The sequence below is a fragment of the Staurois parvus genome, unplaced genomic scaffold (genome assembly GCF_062004578.1).
Source record: "Staurois parvus isolate SC_StPar_1 unplaced genomic scaffold, SC_StPar_1.0 ptg000132l, whole genome shotgun sequence".
Taxonomy (NCBI): Eukaryota; Metazoa; Chordata; class Amphibia; order Anura; family Ranidae; genus Staurois; species Staurois parvus.
This window is the reverse complement of record NW_028317928.1, coordinates 8,175,934-8,193,603: the sequence shown is the minus strand read 5'-3', so window position 1 is coordinate 8,193,603 and position 17,670 is coordinate 8,175,934. Positions and strand designations below refer to the sequence as shown.

Genomic DNA, 17,670 nt, shown 5'->3' with positions numbered 1-17,670 from the left:
CAGCTGCGAGGCTGTGACATGCGGCTGTCTGCCAGCAGAGGGCGCAGGTCGGCACTTCTCTCCGCTTGCTCGATGCAGGAAAAGGAAGAGCTGGCTGAGGGCGGAAGTAACGCTGAAGCAAAATAACTTCCGGTCAGGGTGTCTTAAAGGGATATCCTAAAAAGGGGCTGAAACCAGGTGAGTTCGGAAATAACAGTGAGCTGATGAATATTAATGAGGCTTCATGAATATTCAGCAGAGGGGGGGTTGTGGAAACAGGATCAAGTGGACTCAAAATGGTTGCCTATGGCAACAAATGACAGCTGAAAGGAGGACTGGCTTGTTGCTAGGCAACAAGAGCTGTGATAGAACTGCTTTATAGTGCCTCTTATTCTAATCTTTCCCTCACATCTCTCTCTAAAGTAAAACAATTCCCAATGTTACGTGTTCGCCAGGTTAGTGTGGAAGCCAGATGATTGGCATGACAGCCAGGCAAACAGCAACATCCTCCATATTAGGGTGTAGGTCCTTGGACTTTCCGTGAACGTCTTGGGGTAGGGCATGTGGCCCTATGGTCAGGGTCTCGCTTCTGGGGAGCCCCACCAAGTATTTAGGTGGACCTTGCCCTGGCAGGTCTCCCGAAGAATGGGGTCCACCTGGTTTTGGCTAGGTGGACCATGAGTACCCCAGTCCCTGGCAGGAGTCTTGCGCCAGGGCCAGGGTCCTTCCTCTTTGGAGGAGAACCATGTGCACACCCTGTGGACTTTTTTGTGTACTTTACTTTTTTTTGCACCTGGTGTGAGTGTGTGCCCTGCACCACGGAGCTTGAGATAAAAATATTGCTTCTTGGCCTGAGATGAGATGTCCAAATCTGTTCCTATCAGTGTCTAGGAGAGGAAGTATGGGGGATGCTGGTTTCAGAGTAATGGGAGTCCTGAGGATTCTTTTCATGCATGAGGAAAGTGAATTGTTCATCCACCATGTAAGGTGGGAGTACTCCCCTAAGTTCAGGGAACTCCGAGAAGCTAATGACTCCAGATTTAATTGGGTCTACCTGTTCCTGTTACCTGGAAGGGTCAAGCGTCTTCTGAGTAGAGAAAAGTTCAGGCATGCTCATGTTCAGGTACTGTTCTGAACCCATGTCAGGTGCTGTAACAAACCAATCTTCTGTGGTTAGGCATTGCCCACCTCGAAGCCGCTTCAATACAAGGTGGGAATGCCTTGGTCAAGCAGATGATTGGTCCATTACAAGCGACAGCTTCCTGATTGTCTCAGCCAGTGGGTTTGGAAGAGCAACAGAACATGCCCAAGCTCATCTCTACTCATCAGGAGCATGTCCTACCACCTGCCAATCGTCACTCTGGGACCTGAAGCTGTTGGAGAGTCAGGATGGACCAGAGTCAAACTATGGGTTTGGCACCCCACTGTGCGACATAACTTATAGCCAGTAGATGACACCACTTGCTTTTTCTGCACTACACCCCATAGAGGTCTTATTTTAATACTGGGCCATAAGACCTAACCATTGTCTGACTCTAGCACTTTGGCACCTAGGTATCTTTCTCTTACAGTATATGAACTTTTACCATTTTATGTTTGTATTCTCCACTCCACAGGACTAAGGGTGTGGGTTTTTGGGCCTGCCCTGAAGTCTAGGGGGAGGATATGTGGCTATCAGGTTCATTCCTCTCTTGCCTTGGAGGATCAACTTTTTTAGCAGATTCCATGTCCTAGTACTTGGTGGTCAGTTTCAGCTGACCATGAGGAGAGGGTTCTGCCTTGCTTTGGCTGGGTGAACTAGAATGCCCCGCCTGTCAGCAGCTGTGCATCCCAGGGGGGTCAGGGAAGAGACCCTTTATCTTCAGGAGTAGAGATGAGTTTGGGTGTTTCGAAGATTCTTCAGAACTCACGTGGCCAACCCCACCAAAAGGCTGTCATCTGTAATGGGTGTAATGGGCCAATTCTCTTTGGCAAGGCATTCTCTGTATGCCTTACAGGCCCCCTGTACACATGCAGGAAATGCCCCCACCACCGATGATTGGTACACTACAGGTGACATCTTCCTGGAGGGCTTGGCCAAATGGGGTCTGAAGAGCATCTGAGTATGCCAGAGCTCATCCCTATTTGGGGACCAAGTGACACACCCAGTGCACCTATTTAGTGTGGGTTTTCTCATACACTTTTTTGTTGCACTTTTGGTGTTTAGTTTTAAAGCAGTAACCTCTATTCTATTACAGGTTATTTTTATGGCTGTCAATATAAGCAGTGTTCCAGATTTGGGTCATTTATGACACTGCTGTTTAGAGATACATACGATGTGTTGGGCAATCTCCTGCAATTTTGAGTCTCGAACTTTCGGTCTTCAGAGGAGTCGAATGAAGGGTCAGAAGTGCAGCATGCATGTTCATTAAAGATAGCAGAAGGTCCCCACGCTGGGAGAAGTTGTTGAAGGACAGCAAGCTCCCCCTTCCCTCAGGTTGTCCTTAGAAGTCTGCCCATGTATGGCCAGGGTAGATCTTTTTACTCTATTTAGCACCTTTTTGTAGGACCATTAAATGCAGTAGATATTTGGAACTGTAGTATTACACAGGAGAAAGTTACATTCACCCCTGATCTTCCAGTAGTCCCTGTTTGATACACTCTTAGGACCTGCGTTTGTGGTCCTGAATGTATCATTGTTTAAGGTGCCCAATGGATGGGTCAGATCCCTAAAGGAGAAAGAGGACAAGGAGTAGAAAATATTTATAACTTCCAGGAAAGCGAATTCCTGCCTAAATGGCTATAGCAGGTGGGTGGACTTGAGGTCACAGGTTCAGAAATCTTATTGCTGGGATATAAGAGCAAATGGATGATTCAACTTTTCTGATTTGGATGGAGTTATATACCTTATTGATCTGTTATATCATTTTGCTCCCTGTTATTTCCACATCACAGCCTGAACTGATAGTAAAAACTGTTGTACCAGATCACCTGGCTGAGGATGGAGAAGGAGCCGAGTCACATGTCTGAGAAGATGTTAAACCTCACCCTGGAGATCATCTACCTGCTGACAGGAGAGGTGAGGAGGATTCTGGGAGGTCACATGACATCACTCTTATCTCTATTAATAAAACACAGACCTGACCGGAGAGGTGAGGAGGATTCTGGGAGGTCACATGACATCACTCTTATCTCTAGTACTAAAACACAGACCTGACCAGAGAGGTGAGGAGGATTCTGGGAGGTCATATGACATCACTCTGATCTCTGTTAATAAAGCACAGACCTGACCGGAGAGGAGGATTCTGGGAGGTCACATGTTGTCACTCATCTCTTTTAATAAAACAGACTAGATAGGAGAGGTGAGGAGGATTCTGGGAGATCACACGATGTCACCGTTATCTCTATTAATAAAACACAGACCTGACCAGATAGGTGAGGAGGATTCTGAGAGGTCACATTACATCACTCTGATCTCTATTAATAGAACACAGACCTGACCGGAGAGGTGAGGATTCTGGGAGGTCACATGACATCACTCCTATCTCTATTAATAAAAAACAGACCTGACCGGAGAGGTGAGGAGGATTCTGAGAGGTCACATGACATCACTGATCTTTATTGATAAAACACAGACCTGACCGGAGAGGTGAGGAGGATTCTGGGAGGTCACATGACATCACTCTTATCTCTATAAATAAAACACAGACCTGACCGGAGAGATGAGGAGGATTCTGGGAGGTCACATGACATCACTGATCTTTATTGATAAAACACAGACCTGACCAGAGAGGTGAGGAGGATTCTGAGAGGTCACATGACATCGCTCTGATCTTTATTAAGAAAACACAGACCTGACCAGGAGGTGAGGAGGATTCTGGGAGGTCACATGACATCACTCTGATCTCTATTAATAAAACACCGACCTGACCAGATTCCCAACTCTATTAAAGCATATCTGTGGTTAAAATGTTAGATCATATATGCATTTCCAGTGTGTTTCAATTACTTCTACTAATTCAAACGATCTTGAAGTTTGTAAACTTTACGAAAACTACCACACATATCCTGGTATTGTGTGACACTTAGTCACCATGCCCTGTAAGTAGGCACTGCTGTGTCACACATTTCACAGAGTCTGCCTGGTGAACTACAGAGGTAATGAGAGGAGGAGGTTCAGGTGGTAGAATCAGTACATAAATCACTGCTATTAGACAGCAAGGTACCATGGGATATGTATTCCATAGAATTAAAAGTAAACAACAGAGGAAAAGCCGCAAAGCATGGGAGAATCCAGGAAGTTGTGGAAAGGGATGGCAAGCAGACAGGCAGAGTGAAAGAAGAAAAAATTTAAGTAAGCTTAGATTGGATTGTCAAATCTAACTTGTGTTGTTAATACAATGATGATGTTATGAAATTAAAGCGTATGTGACTATAGATCTCCTTAATTTCTCATGAGACTTATCATTTTTTTCATCTTTCTATTTAGAATTATATAGCTTTCAAGTTATCCAGTGGGTTTGTTGCCTCCAACTTAATAGAGGGCCAGAGCCCTTTTGTGGAGCCTCCATCTCATTGCCTGATACATGAGAGGAGAAACAGTGAGAAGGTTCAAAAAGCTACCAATGAAATAATTGACCTCCTGACAAGAGAGGTGAGCGGTTCCGGGAATTCTGGGACATTATCCAGTAACAGACAAGGGATTTGTCTGGATGGTGACTGTATCATTGTGTGTGTCAGGTTCCTATAAGGTGTCAGGATAACATTGTGCCTTTCTCCATGGAGGAGTGGGAGTATTCAGAAGGTTATAAGGATCTGGACAAAGACGTCATGGTGGAGAACCAGCCGCCCCTCACATCACCGGGTAAGAGGAGACTTTAATTTCTTGTATTGAGGATCCACCTAGATACACACATCCTCGGATATAAAGATATAGAAACAATGTATTCAGTCAGTGTGTGTGTTTCCTACAGATGGATCCAGTAATGGGAACCCATCAGAGAGATGTCCCCGTCCTCTGTATTCCCAGGACTCCACACAGGACCATCAGGAGATCCCTCAGGAGGATCAGGTACAAGGGTCTTCTCAAATCAAATGGGGAAAGCCAAGGCAGTGACAGGATCCTGTCTAATGCACTTTGGATGACTTTATGGATTCAAATTTTCATTTTGTGGACCTTGCATTTCCATATTGGGTAGCCAGTGTGTGAAATTTCTGTGCATATTAGCAACAACAGCTTTGGTTTTTCCCTAAATGGTTGCACATCTTGTGGGCCCATTTCGAAAAAGTCCATGGTATTGCTTGAATTTGTAAAATTCTCCCAAATTAAATCTGAACACTTTAAAATTGCAGAATATTGAGAGCTTTGTGCATTTGGACATTGTAGAGATACAGTAGATGGTAAAGTTGGGAAGGAGGTGATGGATAAAATAAAGTATACAACCAAATGTTTATTGACACCCCAACCAAATTATTGTGTTCATGTATTTCCTGTGAAGAGTATGGTTGATGCTGCACAAAGACATTTTAGACCAGGGGTGTCAAACTCAATTGCATTGCAGGCTGCATCAGTATTATGGTTGCCCTCAAAGGACCGGTTGTATCTGTAAGACTAGATGTCCAGAGCACCCTGCTCCCTCTTTATATTAGATGTTTAGAGCCCCCCCACCATCAGAAGTCAAAAGTCCCCCACCCTCCCATCCCACATGGAAGAAAAATATATTTGAAATATATTTTAAACATATTCTTCCCAAATATATTGCCATATATTTGAAATGCTACAATTTTGGCCATATTCAATATATTTCAATAAATATATATATATATAATATAATATAATATATACACATACACACTGCATGTTGAAATGCGTTTTTATTACAAAATATATGAAAAATATTTTAAAAAATACATTTCAAATATACTGTATGTCTTTACAAATACAAATCCACATTTTTGGAATGCATTTACAAATATATGTAAAAAGATATGTTAAAATGACTTTTTCAGTTTTTTTTAAACATATAAAAAAGTAATTTTAACATATATTTTTACATATATTTGTGACAGAAACAATTGAGTACTGTCCGTGATACTTTTTTTATTTGCACTAACATACAATTTTGAGGACAAGCTTTCGGGGTATGTCCCCTTCTTCAAGGTCTAAGCAGTACTATCACCTCGTACATATATTTGTAAATGCATTCCAAAAATGTGGATTTGTATTTGTAAAGACATACAGTATATTTGAAATGTATTTTTAAAAATATTTTTCATATATTTTGTAATGAAAACGCATTTCAACATGCAGTATATATATATTTATTGAAATATATTGAGTATGGCCAAAATTGTAGCATTTCAAATATATGGCAATATATTTGGGAAGAATATTTTTTAAATATATTTCAAATATATTTTTCTTCCATATGGGTTACATCACAGTGCACCCACTTTATTTTGTGCTGCTGCTGGGAAGAAGCTGGGGCAGGGCTGGCAAGTACAAAGTGAAGGCTCTGGAGGAGGACCAGAGGAAGGTTGAAGTCAGCTGCGGGAGTCTGCTGAATGCTGAGACCAGGAGGTTGGGCGAGGTGATGTTGAAGCTGTACAATGAGGCTCAGGATCTTGAGGATGAGTTCTGTCCTCCTCTCTGCTACCGACTGCTGAGACAAGGTGGGGGCAGAGATGAGAGGGGTGCCATAGCGTCAGTAGAGGTGTGAGGGCCACATGAAAAAGGAGAAGACGTGTTTTTCCCAGTGTGTTGCGGAATGGCCTGCAGAGAGCCCTGACCTCAAACCTGTTCATCACTGTTGGAATGAACTGAAACACCAGTTGGAAGCCCAGTCTTCTCGCCCAACATCAGTACCTGGCCTCTTGTGGTTTAATGTGCATAAATTCCCACAAACACAAGAGTTTTGGAAGGAGATATAAAACAAGCTGACATAGGTTTGGTAGTCGGTGTCTGCAAACCTCTGGCCATGTTAGTGTGTTTGCCTGTCGAGGAATTTTCCCTTGGGTGAAGATGGAGACGTTTGATGTAGATCTTGATAAAAATTGAATGCTCAGAAGATGTTTTGTTTAGGAACAGTTGCCACCACTCCAAGAACACTGGGATTTGTTTTCAAATTTCTGACACCAAGATTTTCCAGATGGATGAGGTTTAATTTTACTGTTGCTACACCAATATGTAGACTGCAAGGGGCCATGTGGGGTCTGGAATGGCCAGGTGGCCCAAAACCTTCCTAAAGATAGAATATACAGTTGTGTTCAAAATAATAGCAGTGTATTGAAAAAAGTGAATAAAGCTCAAAATCCTTCTAATAGCTTTTATTTCTATACACACAAATGGGAACACTACACATTCTATTCCAAATCAAAACATGAAGATAAATATATCAAATTTGTGTTATTCCTCTAAAAAAAATTGAAGAAAAGTGAATATTAGACTGTTCAAAAAAATAGCAGTGTTTGTATTCTTCTTTACAAACTCAAACATTCACTATATAAACTGAAAATGTTTGAAGATTTTACTTTCCTTTGAATCACTTAATGAATATTTAGTTGTATAAGCACTGTTTCTGAGAACTGCTGTACATCTGTGTTGCATGGAGTCAACCAACTTCTGGCACCTGTGAACAGGTATTCCAGCCCAGGATGATTGGACTACATTCCACAGTTCTTCTCTATTTCTTGGTTTTGCCTCAGAAACTGCATTTTTGATGTCACCCCACAAGTTTTCTATTGGATTAAGATCCGGGGATTGGGTTGGCCACTCCATAACATCAATCTTGTTGGTCTGGAACCAAGATGTTGCACGTTTACTGGTGTGTTTGGGGTCGTTGTCTTGTTGGAACACCCATTTCAAGGTCATTTCCTCTTCAGCATAAGGCAGCATGACCTCTTCAAGTATTCTGATGTATTCAAACTGATCCATGATCCCTGGTATGCGATAAATAGGCCCAACACCGTAGTATGAGAAACATCCCCATATCATGATGCTTGCGCAACCATGCTTCACTGTCTTCACAGTGTACTGACAAACTGTCACTAGACCCAAAAAGAACAATTTTACTTTCATCAGTCCACAAAGTGTTGCACCATTTCTCTTTAGGCCAGTCAAGGTGCTCTTTGGCAAATTGTAACTTCTTCAGCACATCTTTTTTTCAAAAGTGGAACTTTGCGGGGGCTTCTTGCAGATAGCTTGGCTTCACATAGGTGTCTTCTAACTGTAACAGTACTCACAGGTAACTTTAGACCTTCTTTGATCTTCCTGGAGCTGATTGTTGGCTGAGTCCTTGCCATTTTGGCTATTCTTCTATCCATTCCAATGGTGGTTTTTCGCTTTCTTCCACATCTTTCAGGTTTTGGTTGCCATTTTAAAGCATTTGCGATCATTTTAGCTGAGCAGCCTATCATTTTCTGCACTTCTTTATATGTTTTAAGCCTCTCCAATCAACTTTTTAATCAAGGTACGCTGTTCTTCTGAACAATGTCTGGAACGACCCATTTTCCTCAGAATTTCAGAGAGAAACGCACTGTAACCAGCATGTCCAACATTTGCTGCCTTCCTTCCTTAAATAAGGGCAATAATTGCCACTTGTTTTTCAAAGAATGAATGACCTCACTAATAGAACTCCACACTGCTATTATTTTGAACATGCCCCTTTCAATTAGTGATTGAATTACACAGAATCAGCAGCGTGCATGTCATGACAGTTGGGTCTGTTGGATTTCTATTACTCTACTACACCTGCTAGTAAATTATTTGCCATGTAGAAATATCATTTCTACCAAAAACAGTGATTGATCAGGTTAGTGATGTCTGACTGCTATTATTTTGAACACAACTGTACCTAGGAGGGGAGGAGATCAGAAAACTTGACCAAGGCAACAAGGATTCAGCTAGGCAAGCCAACACTTCAGTCAGATGAGATGAGATAGTTTGGTGAGGTTTGGGCCAGGGTCAAACCTGAACTCATCCAAAGAGTCAGATAGAAGTTGTAGTCCAGCAATGCATAGAAAACTGGTCCAGACAACAAAGATTCCATAGTCAGTGCAAGATGAGTTGGCAACAGAAGCATAGGTTGCTAACAGGCATCGCATCTATGAGTCAGGAGCTGAACTGAAGTCTATGTCGGACAGCTAAAACCAATTATCTCCTGATAGAATCGCTTTGTGTTGCACAGGATGAAAATCCAATTAATGTTAAAGAGGAAGCAAGAGAGTCATATGTGAGGGGTGATGAGACATGTAAAGAAGAGGAAATATCTCCAGAGATCAGCACAAGTGAGTAAAAAATGCTAAATCCAGAACAGAGTCCCAACTTTTGTTAGTCTCCAACTCTCCTCATCACATCATGTCATTGGGTGTTACCAGTCAAAAATATAACCAGTCTCTATACCCTGCTCCTTTCCCAATGTCTCGTGCCTAGTGTGGAGTTGGAACCATCAAAACTGTCTATGTACAAGTAAATTGGGCAAGTAGACCTAGCAGTCTCTGGCAATTGCTGTTACGGATGCACTCATGCCATACACTGGAAAGTGGTATCAGTTGTACATTTCTTGGCCATTCAATAGCTGGTATCTTTTGGACTCAGGGGTTAGCTGCACCCAGGGCTGCTATTAGAAACAACGGGGACCCATACAGCCAATCTTATAGGGCTCCCCCCCCCCAAATAAAAACAAAAAAAAGTTTACTTCAGTTAGGAATGAGTGATCAGTACTGATCACTCATTGTGTTCATTCAGGAAATGAAGGGGCTGGTAAACCTGACATATTTAGAGAACCCTTCCCTCACTCTTCATCCTTCAAGGATCCTATTATGGCTCTCTCTGCAACAGCTGAAAGCTGGTCAGGGAGAGGAGAAGAGGCCAGCTTTCAGCTGCTGCAGAGGGAGCCATACAGGGGATCAGTTCCAGTAACTGTCCCCCTGTCATGCTGATCATCCTCCCTGCCCACATGACCCCCTTGATGGCCTGGGCCCCGTACAGGAGGACTGGTGGTACCCCCTTATCCACGGCCCTGGCTACACCTTTTACATTGGATGATTATTGCACTTCTGTAGAAAGCCATGTAACTTTAGAGTTACTAACTTAAATGACAAAGAGCAGGAGGCATAGCAGATTTACAACTTGATATCAGTTTGGCTCAGTCGTTCTCAATCAGGGTCCCCCCAGAGGTTGCTAGGGGTTCCTCGAGTTGTGTCTGATTGACCTCCCTTCTGACAGTGCCTGCATAAACCTGCTACGAACGCAACAAGGCACTTGCCAGAGTGTCATTCTGACCACCACTCTAGGACCTCATTTATACTTGCTTCAAAATGTGGCACTGAACACACTTTTTAAAAGCATGTTGAATGCCAATCAAAGCCCCTGTCACTAAATAAAATGGTAAGCTTGCAGTCCTATTCACACTGTTGTGTTTGGTTCACATCAAAAATTCTACCCCATGTTGCTTTCGTGGCACTTCATAGTGTCTCCATAGAAGTCTATGAGAATGCTTGCTAACAGCGTCTGCAGCTTTTGAGGGGGGTTTGGTTGAGTTAGCCGTGCTTTGTTTTAGAGGTATTCCAAGTATGAGATATCCTAGGATGCACTGGGAAACCAACAAGCAAACCAGAAAGATGTCATCAGCAGTCACTTCCCATTCATGTGTATATATTCTGGGAGTGTCTGGTGCAGACGTCACATCTGGTGTGCAGCATGGAGCAGTAGGAAGGTGAGCGGGGTCTGGACTGGAGCTGAGCAACTAGCAGACGGCACATGTGGTGTGCAACATGGGAACGCAATAGTGGAAAGTGAGCAGAGACTGGAGAGAGGGGATTGAACGGCGGGGATCAGCAGGGCTGGGGGATCAAAGCAGGAGAAACTAGCAGATGTCATACGTGGTACGTAGCATGGGAGCAATATAGCAGGAGGCTAGTGGGGACCAGAGAGGAGGATCAGTAATGCAGAGGATCAGAGCTGGGGGGTTACTATTGAGTGGGGAATCAGCAGAGCTGGGGGTTACTACTAAGTGGGAAATCAGGAGTGGTGGGAGTTACTACTGATTGGGAGATCAGCAGAGCTGGGATTTACTACTGAGTGGCGGATCAGCAAAGCTGGGGGTTACTACTGAATGGGGCATCAGCAGAGATGAGGGTTAGTACTGAGTGGGGGATCAGCAGAGCTGGGAGTTACTACTGAGTGGGGGATCAGCAGAGCTGGGAGTTACTACTGAATGGGGGATCAGCAAAGCTGGGAGTTACTACAGAGTGGGGGAAACCCAAAACTCATGAGTTTCAGTAACATTTTGACTGCTGAAGCCACATTGAAAAGTAGATGTTTATTATACAAGCATGTAGCTAGACCTCCATGCAGGGAGAGCAGAACAATACATGGTGTTGGATTCAAAGTAATGCTCTATCTAACTAGGGCCTTCTAATACAATTTATATGCTCTACAGTGGGTGGTACCTAGCTATCTGATCTTTCTTTGGAGAGCCATCTGTGTCTTTGGTGAAACTCATTGAGATGCAGTTATTTGTCCACATGTTACTGTCACTTCCAGTGTCCTGTGGGTTTAACAGGTCTTCAAGCTGTGACAACAATCTTGCAAATGAAGGGGAGGGCAACAGGTGTGAGATTGGTATGGAACTTTCTCATACAGAAAGATGAAATACAGGATGTTAGGCCATCTGCTTAATTTCCAATGTATTTCATATTAACAATGTATTTTATTTATACCTAAAATGGCTGCTTCATTTTCCCCTTCACTACTGACTGGGAGGTCAGCAGAGCTGGAGGTTACTGCTGAGAGGGAGATCAGCAGAGCTGGGGGTTACTACTGAGTGGGGGATTAGCAGAGCTAGGAGTTACTACTGAGTGGGAGATCAGCAGAGCTGGGAGTTACTACTGAGTGGGGGATTAGCAGTTCTGGGAGTTACTACTGAGTGGGGGATTAGCAGTTCTGGGAGTTACTACTGAGTGGGGGATTAGCAGAGCTATGAGTTACTACTGAGTGGGAGATCAGCAGAGCTGGGAGTTACTACTGAATGGGGGATCAGCAGTGCTGGGAGTTACTACTGAGTGGGGGATTAGCAGAGCTGTGAGTTACTACTGAGTGGGGGATCAGCAGTGCTGGGAGTTACTACTGAGTGGGGGATTAGCAGAGCTTGGAGTTACTACTGAGTGGGGGATTAGCAGAGCTTGGAGTTACTATTGAGCGTGGGATTAGCAGAGCTGTGAGTTACTACTGAGCGGGGGATTAGCAGAGCTGTGAGTTACTACTGAGCGGGGAGTCAGCAGAGCTGGGAGTTACTACTGAGTGAGGGATTAGCAGAGCTATGAGTTACTACTGAGCGGGGAGTCAGCAGAGCTGGGAGTTACTACTGAGTGGGGGATCAGCAGAGCTGGGAGTTACTACTGAGCGGGGAGTCAGCAGAGCTGGGAGTTACTACTGAGTGGGGGATCAGCAGAGATGGGGGTTACTACTGAGATGGCAATCAGCAGAGCTGGGAGTTACTACTGAGTGGGGCATCAGCAGAGCTGGGGGTTACTAGAGAGATGTCGATCAGCAGAGCTGGGAGTTACTACTGAGTGGAGGATCAGCAGAGATGGGGGTTACTACTGAGTGGGGGATCAGCAGAGATGGGGGTTATTACTGAGGGGGGATCAGCATAGATGGGGGTTACTACTGAGTGGGGCATCAGCAGAGATGGGGGTTACTACTGAGTGGGGCATCAGCAGAGATGGGGGTTACTACTGAGTGGGGCATCAGAAGAGCTGGGGGTTACTACTGAGTGGAGGATCAGCAGAGATGGGGGTTACTACTGAGTGGGGCATCAGCAGAGCTGGGGGTTACTACTGAGATGGGGATCAGCAGAGATGAGGGTTACTACTGAGTGAAGGATCAGCAAAGCTAGGGGTACTACTGAGCAGGGGATCTGCCTCTACTAATAACCTGGAAATCAGCTGAATGTGAGTACTAATAATCTGGGGATCTGCTGAATACAGGAGTAATAATGAGCTGGGAATCTCTTGAGTGGGGGTACTACTGATCTGGGGTTCTACTGGGCCCCTTAAAAACAAATAGAAAATCAACATTCACACAGGGCATTTGCCAAGCTTCATTAAAGCTTCAAAAAAGCATCACCGAAGCATCAAAAAAGCATGTTTAAGCAGTAGGCAGCAAGGGTTCTTAGACCTGACAATAGTTTCAGTGGCTCCTCTGGGGTATAAAGGTTGAAATAGACTTTTTTAGCCTTTAACCGTTTCCCTTCTGCCTTTCATTTCCTCCAGATGGACAATATAAAAGGAACTCTACGGAGAATTATTTGACCATCACTTCCGATGATGTCATTGAAGACAATGAAGTCACATATGGCTCTTCAGAAGAACACCAAATTTCTGTAACTGCCCACCCCGTACTTAACATTATAGATCCTTCATCAGATACCTCCTTACATGAGGACCACTATCCCGATAGCTCTTGCCTCGCACCTCACACAGCCAGTAGAGCGACTGAGACGGTCCTGTATTCTGAGTACGGCGAATGTTTTATCGAGAGAGCAAAATTCATCTCACACAAGAACCCGAACGGCAAGCTGTTTTCATGTTCGCAGTGCGGAAAAAGCTTTTCCCAAAAATCAGACCTGAAAAGCCACGAAATCGGTCATGTGGCACTGAAGCCGTATTCCTGCTTCGAATGTGGGAAATGTTTTACTCGGAAGTCGTCTCTCAGTACACACGGGAAGCTCCACAGCAGCGTTAAGCCGTATTTGTGCTCGCAATGCGGGAGGAGCTTTACTGACAAATCCATTTTCGTCATTCACCAGAGGATCCACACGTCCGAGAAGCCCTTTTCTTGTCCTGACTGCGGCAAGTGTTTTGCCCAGTCGGGGAATCTTTCCGCGCATCAGAGGATTCATACGGGGGTGAAGCCATTTTCCTGTTCTGAATGTGGTGAACTCTTCTCCCGAAAATCGTCTCTGGTCAGGCATAGAAAACTCCACACCGGAGAGAAACCGTTCTCGTGCTTAGAGTGCGGAAAGTGTTTTATCCAAAGGGGGACTCTTATGTTGCATCAGAGGACTCACACGGGGGATCGTCCATATCCGTGTTCTGAGTGCGGAAAACGGTTTGTAAAGAGAACTTCTTTGGTAGCACACCTCAGTTCCCACTGGAGGAAAGACCTGCCCACTTTAGGATATAGCACCTGAGTGATCCATATGTGTATGGGCGTCTTCTAGTTTCATATTTCATTCTGTTTGTACATTTGGAGGGACGTTGGAGCAACAGTTCACCTGTATTTTTGGACATTGTTGTTCATTGCCTCACCTTCTTGTTTTGTGTTAAACCTGCAACATGCTACAAGTTTGCTACACCCTAGTTTCATTTACACTGTCTTTTTTGGTTAGTGTAGAGGTCTCCAAACTTTCTAAATATAGGACCAGTTTACTGTCCTTCAGACTTCAGGGGCCGGACTATGGCCATTTGGAGTAGAAAATGTCCTGGAGTCAGCGGGAGTAAACAGTGCATCTTTGGTATTAGGGGGAGAAATACAGTTGGTGTCATTGGGAGGAATAGTGCCCCATCTTTGGTGTCATTGGGAGGAATAGTGCCCCATTGCTGGTGTCATTGGGAGGAATAGTGCCCCATCTTTGGTGTCAACTGGAGGAATAATGCCCCATCATTGATGTCAGTGGGAGAAACAATGTCCCATCGTTGGTGTTAGTTGGAGAGTAGTGCCCAATCGTTGGTGTCCGTAGGAGGAAGTGTGCCCCATCATTGGTGTCAGTTGGTGAAATAGTGCCCCATCAGTGGTGTCAGTGGGAGAAATAGCACCCTATCATTGATGTCAGTGGGAGGAATAGTTCCCCATTGTTGGTGTCAGTGGGAGAAATAGCACCCTATCATTGATGTCAGTGGGAGGAATAGTTCCCCATTGTTGGTGTCAGTGGGAGAAATAACACCCTATCATTGATGTCAGTGAGAGGAATAGTTCCCCATTGTTGGTGTCAGTGAGAGGTATAGTGGCCCATCATTGATGTCAGTGGGAGGAATAGTTCTCTATTGTTGAAGTCAGTGGGAGGAATGGTACCCCATGGTTGGTGTCAGTGGCAGGAATTATGCCCCATTGTTAATGTCAGTGGGGGGAATAGTGCCCCATCATTGGTGTCAGTGGGAGGAATTGTGCCCCATTGTTGGTGTCAGTGGGAGCAATAGTGCCCCATGGTTAATGTTGGTGGCAGGAATTATGCCCCATTTTTTGTGTCAGTGGGAGGAATAGTGCCCAATCGTTGGTGTCAGTGGGAGGAATAGTGCCTCATCATTGGTGTCAGTGGGAGGAATAGTGCATCATCATTGGTGTCAGTGGGAGGAATAGTGCCTCATCATTGGTGTCAGTGGGAGGAATAGTGCCTCATCATTGGTATCAGTTGGAGGAATAGTTGTTTGGAGACCTATTGTTGGTGTTAGTGGGAGGAATAGTGCCCCATGGTTGGCGTCGGTGAGAGGAATAGTAGTTTGGAGACCACTGGTTTAGTGCAATGAACAGAATGGGAAAAAAAAAGCTAGAACTGTTGTGAAAGTGGAAAGAAAGCACTACAACTCAAGGGTTCTTTTCTCTTGAAAATGTCAACCTAATAAATTCATGAACATCTGTAACAAGTTGTCTAATAGTTTTTTAATAATTCTGATTCCTTGCTCACACAATTAGTTGCTTACAAAACAAACCTTAAGAGTTGATTCACACATGTGCGGTGTGGGTTGAAGCTCAGGTTTCACAGCTAATTGATACAGTAGTTGTTCACAGGTTCATGTCAGGTTTACATCAGGTTCAAGACAAAATTAGCTCAGGATCTTATCCTGTTCACACATAGAAGTCAATAGCCTGTAATCCGCACCTAACCGGACCACGCTGCTCAGAAATCGGACAGGACACCTTTTTGTATTTCAATGGTTTTTATTAATTTAGTAAACATTTCAACAAAACACGCCCACGCAGGGGCTATCAATGGCACGTAAAAAAGTAAAAAAACAGTGCTCTAACACCAACAGAGCAAAAGGTGCCCCCACGCAGGGGCTATCAATGGCACATAAATTACAGAAACAGTGATATAACACGGACAGTAGCACAAACCAAAGGCAGGTATCCACTGTCTCATAAAAGACAAACAAAAATAGAAAGGAAAAAGGAGTAGAAAAGAAAGAAGAAGGAAGACCAGGAGCTGGAGTCTGGGAATGCCAATACTGAACAACATCACAAACCCAGACTAGCTGGGGGGAGCGTGGGAAAGGCATATGTCAACCACGGCTCCCATATTTTCAAAAAGTGAAAATGATGAGAGAGGTCATACGGTCCCGCACCCCCTGAAGAGGGACAGACGGGCTCTTCCATGCCTGAGAAATTGTTCTAGTTGCTGAACAAATAAGAAGCCAACTTCTGCTGGTGAGCCAAGAGGCCCAGTATGGGACAATGAAACAAAAGCGTACCGAGCATCCCGACGTATGGAGAGATGGAACAAGGTGAAAAGGAGGCCAAACACACAAGACCAAAAACAAATCAGTTTCGGGCATGGCAACACATCTCCACGATGACCACAACCCCAAAAGCATTGATCACTGCAGTAGCACAAACGAGGGCCAAACGAGCCGATACCCAATACCAACGAAACAATACTTTGTATGCTGCCTCCAGCGTGGTCGTATTAAACAAACATTTAGCTATAAACAAGCAGGTCCTATTCCAGTAATCCAGATCCACGACTGCCCCCAGGTCGCGCTCCTACTAAGCGACATATGAGAGAGGAGTATGCATCAAGCGCCTATTCAAAGATGCATAAAGTAGGGAAATAAGGCCTGGGGCGCCCAGATGCTGTTGGAAAAGTTGTTCAAAGGCAGTGTCAGGGCTCCGGGTATGACCAGAGGTGTGTGGACCGACACAGGGAAACACAGACTTCCGGTATAGCGTGTAAAACAATATAATTTATTAAGGGCAACACAAACAAACGCAGTGCAACAAACCAAACCCAAAATTAACACAAATACGTACAACAAGGTGCAACAAACCCAAACCTTAACTGATAGATATATATATATATAAATATGGAGAACAACGTAGTCAGGCGGGCCGGGTCGGTAGCTAACGGGCAGACAAGGTACAAGGAGTATGCAGAAGATTGGTCAGGAGTAGCCGAGGTTGGTGCAGGTAGAGTTCAAGCAGAGTCAGGATCAGGCAGGAAGCAGACAGGATGCAGGTACAGGGGCTCATGGGAACAATACACCAAGGCCCTGACTGCAGGCCTGGCCATTCCTTAAATACACCTCCTGCAATCAGCCTCAGGTGATGGCTTGATTGCAGGAGTGAGCTTCTGGCTGCTGAGAGCACCCGCTGGCCAGCCCTGGTACTGCAGCCCACAAGGCAGGTGAGTCCCACCACCATTGGCGTGTCCATTTCTGACAGGCAGATTTCTGATATGGGAAAGCAGAAGTGCCCCTCAATGAGGTCAGCCAATGCCGCAAATTGAGGTAGCATAAAAATTCCGCCTGAGGAACATCCCATAACTCATGAAGAGAATTCGAAGTGGGGAATGTCCGAGAAGTCAAAAAGTGTCGCACCTGCGAAAAAATGTAGGCCACCCACCAAGAGAATACACTTGGTTGATCCAAACCCGGCAGGAAGAGAGGATTATTAAAAATTGGGAGCAAAGGTAGAAAAGGTGACATCAAGCCACT

At 44.5% G+C, this 17,670-nt stretch overlaps 1 protein-coding gene across 1 annotated transcript in view; it reads left to right on the top strand.

Moving 5' to 3' along the window:
* Nucleotides 1-41: 41 nt before the first annotated feature.
* LOC149466289 (uncharacterized) overlaps nt 42-17,670 on the top strand; it is a 71,026-nt gene continuing 53,397 nt past the window's right edge. The window contains exons 1-7 of the mRNA XM_089672728.1: nt 42-177; nt 2,914-3,037; nt 4,448-4,612; nt 4,699-4,822; nt 4,932-5,029; nt 9,144-9,243; nt 13,234-14,145. Coding sequence (XP_089528854.1) covers nt 2,960-3,037; nt 4,448-4,612; nt 4,699-4,822; nt 4,932-5,029; nt 9,144-9,243; nt 13,234-14,145 — 1,477 coding nt within the window. The 5' untranslated portion in view covers nt 42-177; nt 2,914-2,959. The remainder of the gene's footprint in view (nt 178-2,913; nt 3,038-4,447; nt 4,613-4,698; nt 4,823-4,931; nt 5,030-9,143; nt 9,244-13,233; nt 14,146-17,670) is intronic.